The sequence below is a fragment of the Melanostigma gelatinosum genome (assembly GCF_949748355.1).
Source record: "Melanostigma gelatinosum genome assembly, chromosome: 11".
Classification (NCBI taxonomy): Eukaryota; Metazoa; Chordata; class Actinopteri; order Perciformes; family Zoarcidae; genus Melanostigma; species Melanostigma gelatinosum.
This window is the reverse complement of record NC_136644.1, coordinates 24616864-24627156: the sequence shown is the minus strand read 5'-3', so window position 1 is coordinate 24627156 and position 10293 is coordinate 24616864. Positions and strand designations below refer to the sequence as shown.

Below are 10293 nucleotides of genomic sequence, written 5' to 3'. Positions count from 1 at the left end.
AACACCTCAAGGTAAGCTGATTACAGAGCGCTCTGTTATCCGTGTGAGGATACGTCCCGGCCTGCGTCTTCAGCTCCAGGTAGAAGTGATGAGAGTCCAGGAAGCGCGTGTTCATCCGGTGGACGACTCGCTGACGGACCGCCAGCGCCCGCCGGTGCAGAACCCTCAGAGGGGTCTTCTGGTCCAGAGTCAGATCCTGATGGAGGGGGATGAACAGCAACAGCCAGACTGTTTACCAGTCTACAAAGACGCTTACTTTATTTCTCGCAGCATCACACCAGTTTAAAATGAGGAATCCGATTCGGTTTCCACAGATATCTTTAAATATCGTGGCTACACAGACCTTGATGTCGTCGATGAAGGCGATGTCGTCGCTCTGAATGGGTTTCCGGGTCCAGACGAGCGCCGTGTACGACTTGGTTTTGTCCTCCTCGCCCTCCTTCATGCGACTCATGGCCTCCCTGCAGTTCAACACAGCGGTCAGCCGTCTTCTACGTTCATTCATCGTGAAGATATTCAACAACAACGCGGTTTGGTTATAATTTACTATTTTCTCACCTGGACACAATCTGCAGGTCTCTCACACGGATCTTGTCTGAAGACTCGTTGATGGTCTGTAAAAATAAAAAATAAAACAAGGTTAGTGGTCGTGAGAGGACATGAGAGGACAGTGTGTGTGTGTAAACAGCCAACACTTCATACCAGAGTCAAATATCTCAAAAACTACTGAGAAAACTTCCCAGAGGACGACTGTTAGTATTTTCAGTAACTTTCTAACATTTTACTATAACTCTACCATCATCTTTTTAGACTTCAACATCAAAATCAATCACCGATGGACCACAGTCATAGGTTTGGTCTTTTGTTTTTAAATATATTTTTATATTTATATGTTCAGTTTTGAGAATTGATGTTTCTGCTTCTTGTTGCCTTAAGATGCTCAGAGGAGGAAGAGAATTGGATGCTCTTTGTGGTTTCGGCCTCCTGGAGATTTATTTTAGGAGGAAGAGGAAAGCTTGATGAGCAGCATTAACTACCTTCTCTGGATCTTTACGGCTGCATGTACAACAATAAAACAGATTCTGGCTGTAACTGTTGAGATATTTTGCTCGGGAACAAAAAATGAGCATCAGCGTGAAGTTTTAATGTTTTATATGAAGAGTGTCTGTGATGATGAGGAGGTTTTGGGAGTGAATTGATGAAGACGACCTCCTGCAGCTGCTTCATCTCCACTTTGCTCAGTCTGGATCTGTGAGGATTCAGCAGCTCCATCGCAAACGGACGACCTGCCGGTCAAAAAAAAAAAAAAAAACTTCAATCGTCACACTTAAGGTGCATAAAAATGTAAAAAAATGTAAAAAAAGTGTGCTTCTTCACCGTTTCCAAGAGTCCTGACGTCCACATCCTCGCGGCCGGACGAGGAGAAATTAAACCCTGCAACAGAAGAAAGAGGAGATCGTCAGGCTCTCCGGCTGCGGCCACGACCGGCCGTCGGCTGGAGTGGAACTCACCGTCGGCTCTGAAGGACGACAGGACGGGCGCCGCGATCAGCTCCTCCACCGACGACTCCATCCTCCTCTCGCCGTCGATCACCCACGGCGTCTGAGGCAGACAGCGGCTGAACTTGTTGTACCTCCCTGTGTGCAACCATGAGTAACGGATCATGACGGGGGGGAAAAAAACGACCCACTTGTTGGTTCTGAATTTAGACAACAAAATTTGAAAAGAGGTTTTTGTTTTGTGCGTCCTAACACACCTGCGATAAAGATGGACACGTGGAGACACTGGACGTACTGAGGGCTGCAGCTGCTGGTCGGCTGCGCTGGAGGACACGCGTAATGTCTGAAAAACAAGATCAATAATCATTTTTAAACTTTAAACTTTTTTTTTAGACAAATGTGAATGAGATGTCAAGGCGATGCTTACTTTAGGAAGACGGCGTCAGATATCTTTTCCAGAGCTTTGACCACCGCCATCCTGGTGAACACCGACTGCACACAGAGAGGAACAACAACATGCACAATGTTGCTTTAGTGCGCCTGAGGAGCGCCTCTTACAGTAAAGTCCTTACGGAGCATCTTCTTCCTCACCTGCTTGTTCTTGGTGGGTTTGAAGCAGTCGGCACACGTCGACGCTCTGCGAGGACAGAGAAACAGCACAATCATCTTAACCTCACGGTTACTGTTAAAGAGGTGCTGATCCATAACTTTATTATATAAATCTGCTTTTAGTTATGTATGTTTTTGCGTTGTTCCTCACTGTTATGACTCACAGGAAGTGGCAGTCAGAGTCCGTCTCTGGGTGAGTGAACTCCACACTGACCTCGAACAAACTCTGAAATAACAAAAAGAAAGAAAAGAAAAGTTAGACGTCAAAAGGGAGAAATTAAAGGACATTTAATTGAAATGTATTTTTTTTAAACGTAAAACTGCGAAACAATTACAAATGTAAATAGAAATTTAAACTTATGAAGTTATGTCTGAAAGCAGTTGTTTTAACACGAAGCTGCGCTTTGTCTACCCTGGTGACCACCGCGACGCCCCCCAGCTCCTTGGCGACCAGGCCCTGCATGATCCACTTGAAGGCCTCCTTCACCTGGACGGCGTTGTCCTTGTCGACCGCCATGCTCTTCTCTCTGAGTGAGCAAACGAGAGACGACTTGAGATCGTGTGGTTCCGCGTGACGCAGATGTGATCAAAATGTAATTTACCTCAATTCCTTCTTCACGTGAAGCCAACAGGAGTGCTGCAGGATGTAAACAAAATAAACACTCATCAACAGGCACAATGAAGACTTTATAATGTGGCAGCAACTCAACTTTAAAGATGTATTTTCCTGTTTGTCAAATAATCCAAAAATACCAAAATCAGTGAACGTTTCCACTAACAAGTACTGTTTGTGTATCAAAGCCTGAGATCTCTTCTTCCTCTGAGCCATAGACCTCCTTTAAACACACATCAGTGAGCCTCACTGAACACACACACACTGTAGTTTATTTTGACTCAATCACACACACACACACACACACTGACCTCGCGGACGCACAGCTGAGCAGGCAGAGACACCGACAGCACCACGGTGTCAAACTCGTACTTTTCTGCCTTGACTCTCTCCACTATCTGTGAACACGGAACAAGAAACATTAAGCTCATCTGCACCATAATACCATCTGTCATCACGCTATCTTACAGCACACACACACACACCTTTACAGCCTGAGTCGAGCCACAGAGTTCCTGTAGGATCCCCAAACACGCCACACACACACTCGACTCTTCTTCCTTCAGTTTGACCACAGCCGCAGCCGCAGCAGCAGCAGCAGCCGCAGCAGCAGCCGCAGCAGCAGCCGCAGCAGCAGCCGCAGCCGCAGCCGCAGCAGCCGCAGCCTCTTCCTCTGTCCCAATGGGCTCCAGTTTCACCCTTTTATTCGGTGGTTCTCCGAGTGGTTCTGACACTGCTGCATCATGGGATTTGCTGTTTTCTTCTGTGGAATCGGCTGCTGATTCCTGGGATTTGATGTTCTCCGTGTTGCTGATGAACGCTTGAAGTTCCTTGAGTGTATCCTGGTGAAAGAAATGACACAAGGTATGATGGATCGGTGAGTAACTGGCATTAAGAGGAGGTTTTTAAAACATGTGTAGTTGAATACAGAAGGTGAGTCTCACCTGTGGGGGTTTTCTGTAGGCAGCCTGAACGCTGACGCAGCAGAACCTGAGCACGCAGCGAGCGCAGCAGCCGGACGACAGCAGCTTCCGGACGATGGGTTTGTCCTTCTCCTTCAGCGGCAGCATGACTCCAGGCTGCAGGAGGAGCAGCGACGTTTGTTAGCAAAACACTCTCTTCAACAAAACAAAGACATTTTTCTTTTGTTTTTAAACCCTGGTTCAACTTTCCCAAAGGTGAGGAATTATCTTTGTTTTAAATTAAAGAATATTACTTTTTTTAGACTGTTTGCCAGACATGGAAAGTAGTCTGACATCATTTTGGGTTCTTGGAACTTGAAGCCAGTTTTTAAACTTAATTTATTCACAACATGTTCTCTGCTTTCGACCCTCACATCAAATGAGCTTTGCTATAACATGTTGCCTGTTTGACTCCAGCTTGTTATTGGCTGCATTATTGTGAAACAGGAAGCTGTTCCTATTTAAATCTGCACACATGTTGATGCTTTAATCTTCCAGTTTATCTTAATATGAATGGCGATTTATTTGTCTGATCTTTGTCTCTTTCTTTCTTTTCATACTTCAGTCTGGTTGAACTGTTGTGCAGCGTTTTGTTCTCCATGTGCTAAACATAATAATTCATACAAAAATCGAATCTATTTGAAAAAAGGGACTTTATACAACCTAAAAGCATGAACGACCATTCACAAATATAAAGTCTGTACCCGCACCAGTCAAGTTTTTGTTGTTGTCAGGAGATCCATAACTTTTGAACGACAGTGTGCATGATGCAGCTGGATAATCAGAATCTGCCCAAGAGGCTCAAAACAACCTAAAGCATGACTCCAGTCAGACTATGCTAAGCTAACGTGGCTAACACTGCGAAGAGAGGATGAGAACGCAAACAGTCGACAATAAATAAGTAGTCGAAATAAACCTACCGGACACAGAGGTGGTGAATGAATGAAGATATAACGTAACAAAAACAAAACAGAGGTTCAGTTACTTGTTAACACGTTTCATCTAAAAAATGCTTCTGCAGACACAACAGGCAAAGCTAATCAAACCCAGATCACCTTTTATCAACGCAATGATACATATTTAGCTTTATGAACAAATCGGAGGCTGCAACCAATCAGTCTTTAATACTTTATCACATAATGTAAAATATGTACAAAAAAAACAAGTATTTTTAATTAAAATCATCATGAACGATTTCACTCACATCGGTAGTTGATGCCTAATGTCTGAATACGTCATATCCGGGCCGTATGACAGCCGGGTCCTTTCTTCCTCTCGCTACGCAGCAGCCATTCGCTCTAGAAGTTTCTGACCGGTACCGGGTGGAGATACTTTTCATCTGAGTCCATCCGAAGCCGAACCGCGGTGTTTCAGCTCCGGGACTGCATCAGTCCTGTCCTGAAGACGTCCCTTAACATTTTCCATAGATTCTCGAGTCAATATGCCCGAAATTATGGCGGCACCCAGACTATCTAACATGGGTAGAAACAAAGGAGGGGCGTATGTGGACCGCGACAAGCCGGCCCAGATTCGGTTCAGTAACATCTCTGCTGCTAAAGGTAGGTTAAATATTTAACGTTACAGGCAATTTAAAAACCGCTAATATCTCAACTAAATACCTCACCTCTCAGCCCAGTATCATAGCTTTGTGCACCGTTATTCACAGCCTGGTCCCACATCTAATGCTGAAAAGGCCCATTTTAACGCTCATTGATAAAACTAAACGCTACAAAGACTACAAAACCAGAGTTGGAGTTATTAATTAATTCAAAAATATCCATTTTTCTATTCGGCATATATGTGACATGCACCAGAAACCACCAACTGCTAAAACTGCGATGCTTCCTGAAAGCTTCATCACTGAGCAGCATGCAGCACGAGACAACGTCTCTCTGGAAGATGCTCATGACTCAACACAATCTCAGCTTCAGCATGCTCAGTGGCCCTTCTTCTTCTTAGTGCTGCATGCTATATATGGCCAGACGCTGAATGCGAAGGACCAAGTAATAGAATGTGTCTGAACTAAAAGCTGAAGCAAGTATTCTTCATGTTTGTAGTATTAACAGTAAGATCAGTTTGCTTAACAGACTATAATCATACAAACGGAGGAGAAATGTACATACAGTTAGAATATAGAGTCACAGTGACATCTATAACGGTACAAACAGAACAAGCCGATGAGTTGATCATTTTCCACCGCACTGACTCATCCCCTGCCTTGTTTTGACAGCTGTTGCAGATGCCATCAGAACCAGCCTGGGACCTAAAGGCATGGACAAGATGGTGAGTGATCAGATTTTTTGGCTTCGCGCTATAACTTCACCCAGCTCTCCTGCGTCACACGTGTGATTCTAAAGCAGGTGCCGTTTGTTTCAGATCCAGGATGAGAAAGGTGATGTGACCATCACCAACGATGGCGCCACCATCCTGAAGCAGATGCAGGTGCTCCACCCTGCAGCCAAAATGGTACGAGTAACAGCATTATTTTGAGTTTCATTAACCCATATCCCCATATGATTTACTGTGTTTTAAGATGAACTCATTTGAGTTGTATTTTTCAACCTGGATTGAAATGTGTGTGTGTGTACCTTCTACAGCTGGTGGAACTATCCAAAGCCCAGGACATCGAGGCTGGAGACGGCACCACCTCTGTGGTGGTGATCGCTGGAGCGCTGCTGGACGCCTGCTCCAAGCTGCTGCAGAGAGGTGAGAGCTGCAGAGCAATAACACAGACACTAAATTAACAGGAAGTTAATAACTGTTCAACGGGTCGTACTCGGTGAGGACGTGGGAGGAAGAGCTCGCTTGTTGTTTCCATCAATGGATTTAAGAGTTGTGCCTCATCCTGTTCATATTTCTTTTTTTATGAAAGGCCAGAAAACTGAATCCCAATTTCACGGAGCTCAAATTTACATCTTTTACATTGCTTGTGTTGTTCCACCAGCAGTCTAAAATCCTCACAAAGCGAGCATTTGGCTTTCCTGCGTGATAAATGACTTGATTAGTTTTCTGCAGCTTGTCTGTTGTTAAATGGTTTCATCACTAATGTTAACGCGCCGTCCCGTCGGTCAGGTATCCACCCCACCACCATCTCCGAGTCCTTCCAGAAGGCGGTGGAGAAAGGCGTGGAGGTGCTGACGGGCATGAGCCGGCCGGTGCAGCTGAGCGACCGCGAGACGCTGCTCAACAGCGCCACCACGTCGCTGTGCTCCAAGGTGGTGTCGCAGTACTCCAGCCTGCTGGCGCCCATGAGCGTGGACGCCGTCATGCGTGTCATCGACCCGGCGACCGCCACGGGCGTCGACCTGCACGACATCAAAATCATCAAGAAGCTCGGGTGAGTCACGATTTATATCTCATGAAATTTCAGAGGGATTTCAGATCCACTAAGTACTGATCAGGATTTCCCTTCTGTGTTTTCAGAGGGACCATCGATGACTGTGAGTTGGTGGACGGACTGGTGCTGACTCAGAGAGTTGCCAACAGCAGCGTGTCCCGTGTGGAGAAGGCCAAGATCGGCCTCATCCAGTTCTGCCTGTCTCCTCCCAAAACTGATGTGAGTTCTCAGAGGAAAGATGGCAGCTTCTCTGCTGGACTTTACATTTTTTATGCTGGACTTTTTCTTTTTTTTTATGGAGGGAAATGCGTCTGTTGCATATTTTTAAACTGCTTTCAAGGTCCTTTTCCTCTCCTGACCTGCTGTGTGTTGTGTTTTGTCGTGCAGATGGACAACCAGATCGTGGTGTCGGACTACGCCCAGATGGACCGCGTGCTGCGGGAGGAGCGCGCTTACATCCTCAACATGGTGAAGCAGATCAAGAAGGCCGGCTGCAACGTGCTGCTCATCCAGAAGTCCATCCTCAGGTACAAAAAGAATAAGATGCTGGTCTCGACGTGCTGTCAGCCTCCATGTAAACGTGCTTCGTACTAACAACCGGCTGTCTGCTCACAGAGACGCTCTGAGCGACCTCGCCCTGCACTTCCTCAACAAAATGAAGATCATGGTGGTGAAGGAGATCGAGAGAGAGGACATCGAGTTCATCTGTAAGGTGAGCGTCGTTTATCGTGGACGTTAAGACGCTTCATCGGCTTCTTCTTCTATTCATCTCGGTATTGGTAGTATTATTCTTTAAAGATAAACCAGTAAAAGGAAAAGGAGAATATGAACAGTCTTCAGTTTAAATGAGCTTTTACATTTTTGCCGTCTGTCTTCATTATATATTTGTACCGTTTAACTCCTGCGTGTAACAATATTATGCGACTGTACGCAGTAAAGTAAAAACAAAGTCTCTCCTCCCCTCCAGACTCTCGGCATCAAGCCCATCGCCCACATCGACCACTTCCTTCCGGAGATGCTCGGCACAGCGGAGCTGGCTGAGGAGGTCAGCCTGGACGGCTCCGGCAAGCTGATCAAGGTAGGAGATCTTGGACGAGCTGATTTTAGAGCAGTTCTTCAGATCATTGGAACAATCGTCCGGCACGAGAGGTGGAATGTCCGGACGCCTCCTGTAAATATGTTTTGGTGTCGCTCCTCCTTAGATCACGGGCTGTGCCAACCCCGGGAAGACGGTGAGCATCGTGGTTCGAGGCTCCAACAAGCTGCTGATCGAGGAGGCGGAGCGCTCCATCCACGATGCGCTGTGTGTCATCCGCTGCCTGGTCAAGAAGAGGTCGGTCACTTTTCTATTCCAGCCAGAGTTCAGGCACAGACTCCCTCTTACAAAGGCGCTCCTGCAGCGGTTCATCCTGCAGGAGCGTAAGAAACAGAGGAACAGCACTTTGGAAAGCTCGCCAATAATTCACTCCTGGTTGTCTCAACAACTTGGCCGGGGAGCATTCACACATATACATACATATACATATGGTCGATTATTATTGATTTCTTTGCATTAACCTCTCCATCCTCCTCCTCCTCCTCCCCTCAGGGCTCTGATAGCCGGCGGCGGCGCTCCAGAGATCGAGCTGGCCGTGCGTCTTGCAGAGTACTCGCGCACTCTTGCAGGCATGGAGGCGTACTGCGTGCGGGCATACGCCGACGCCCTCGAGGTGATCCCCTCGACGCTGGCCGAGAACGCCGGCCTGAACCCCATCTCCACCGTGACGGAGCTCCGCAACAGGCACGCTCAGGGAGACAAGATGGCCGGCATAAATGTCCGCAAGGTCTGCTCTCCTTCTCCCCTCACGTTACATGTAGTGAGGATTACAGAGACGGAGCTTTAGTGCGGAACAATAAGGCCGTCAGTCGTTTAATATCCGATGGTTGGTTTGTTTATCGTAGGACATTTAATATCCTCACCACACACTTTCCAACAGGCTGTTCATCCTCTTGTCATTTCTAAATTTTCCTTTGCTGCATCTAGACAGATGTGTCTGACCGGTTTACTGTGTGTGTGTGTGTGTGTGTGTGTGTGTGTGTGTGTGTGTGTGTGTGTGTGTGTGTGTGTGTGTGTGTGTGTGTGTGTGTGTGTGTGTGTGTGTGTGTGTGTGTGTGTGTGTGTGTGTGTGTGTGTGTGTGTGTGTGTGTGTGTGTGTGTGTGTGTGTGTGTGTGACAGGGAGGAATCTCCAACATCCTGGAGGAGATGGTGGTGCAGCCGTTACTGGTTTCCATCAGCGCTCTGACCCTTTCCACAGAGACGGTCCGCAGCATCCTCAAGATCGACGACATTGTAAGATTTAACATCACAAACTGTAGATGGAATAGTTTAAATGTCTTTACAGCTGCTCTGAGACTATATTCATGTTGAATCTGAGTGAAGTAAGAATCTGTTTTTGTTTTGCAGGTGAACACCCGATGAAGAGATTTGAGTCTGTCCAGTGAGTTTTGTCCACTAAGCCTGCTCGTACTGCGAGGGATCAAAAGACTCTGTCGACGTCTGTCTGTTCAGATTTCCGCTGTAGTTGTTACGATGCATCGTTAAATTAAAAGAGGCTTCTGTTTTTGTTGACACTCCAGCTGTTGCCTGTGTGATTCTTTTGCATTGCAATGAGGTAAACCTCTGGGTCTCAACCTCTGGGTCGTGGCCCAGTACTAGTGTGTTAATAGTATACAAGTAACAGGACTTTGTTATATCTTAATGTTGGTTAGAGGATTTTCAAACTGGTGTTTTGGTTTTTTGCCCCTATAAATCAGAAAAATTATTCCATGTTTTTGTTTTAGTTTTTTTTAATATGGATAAACTTTGCATTTAGCAAGAAAATTAATTCCTTGTTTATTCTGACATCTTTCAGACCATTCACTCAAGTTATATTACTTGTTGACAAGGCAGTATGACATCACAGATCATTGAGAGTAGAAAAGACACCATAAAAGTAAAATTATGGCATTTTTGTTCACGCCAGGAATGCCATATTTACATACACTTCACAAAAAATGTCTCAAAATCTGAGTTTAACAAAATATGGAATAAGTTTTATTATTAATGATCTGAAGTCTATGATTATTAAATTGTAAAGTTCTACAAATATGAACAATCATTCAGCAGTCTCTAAATCCATACACTTCTATGTTGTACTCTACACCACATTTCAGAGGTACATCTTGTACTTTTTACTGTCTTGTCTACCTTTGTTCATCGTTGGTTACATTCCAGTGTGCAGTGTTCCTCCCTT

The 10293-nt window shown here is 45.7% G+C and overlaps 2 protein-coding genes across 2 annotated transcripts in view; one reads left to right on the top strand and one right to left on the bottom strand.

Annotated features, from left to right (window-relative positions):
• pus10 (pseudouridine synthase 10) overlaps positions 1-4691 on the bottom strand; it is a 10442-nt gene extending 5751 nt beyond the window's left edge. The window contains exons 1-16 of the mRNA XM_079277977.1: positions 4604-4691; positions 3666-3800; positions 3207-3563; positions 3033-3119; positions 2711-2745; positions 2521-2635; positions 2273-2334; positions 2091-2136; positions 1927-1991; positions 1757-1842; positions 1512-1637; positions 1378-1434; positions 1210-1286; positions 559-614; positions 344-461; positions 54-196 (exon numbers count right to left, since the gene is read on the bottom strand). Coding sequence (XP_079134103.1) covers positions 54-196; positions 344-461; positions 559-614; positions 1210-1286; positions 1378-1434; positions 1512-1637; positions 1757-1842; positions 1927-1991; positions 2091-2136; positions 2273-2334; positions 2521-2635; positions 2711-2745; positions 3033-3119; positions 3207-3563; positions 3666-3791 — 1556 coding nt within the window. The 5' untranslated portion in view covers positions 3792-3800; positions 4604-4691. The remainder of the gene's footprint in view (positions 1-53; positions 197-343; positions 462-558; positions 615-1209; positions 1287-1377; positions 1435-1511; positions 1638-1756; positions 1843-1926; positions 1992-2090; positions 2137-2272; positions 2335-2520; positions 2636-2710; positions 2746-3032; positions 3120-3206; positions 3564-3665; positions 3801-4603) is intronic.
• Positions 4692-4945: 254 nt separating this feature from the next.
• On the top strand, positions 4946-9636 carry cct4 (chaperonin containing TCP1, subunit 4 (delta)). Its single transcript, XM_079278854.1, has 13 exons — positions 4946-5242; positions 5914-5966; positions 6060-6149; positions 6281-6389; positions 6756-7020; positions 7107-7239; positions 7408-7547; positions 7636-7732; positions 7988-8098; positions 8223-8353; positions 8609-8843; positions 9237-9350; positions 9465-9636. The coding sequence occupies exons 1-13, from the start codon at positions 5125-5127 to the stop codon at positions 9477-9479; spliced, it is 1611 nt and encodes a 536-aa protein (XP_079134980.1). The 5' UTR covers positions 4946-5124; the 3' UTR covers positions 9480-9636.
• Positions 9637-10293: the final 657 nt, after the last annotated feature.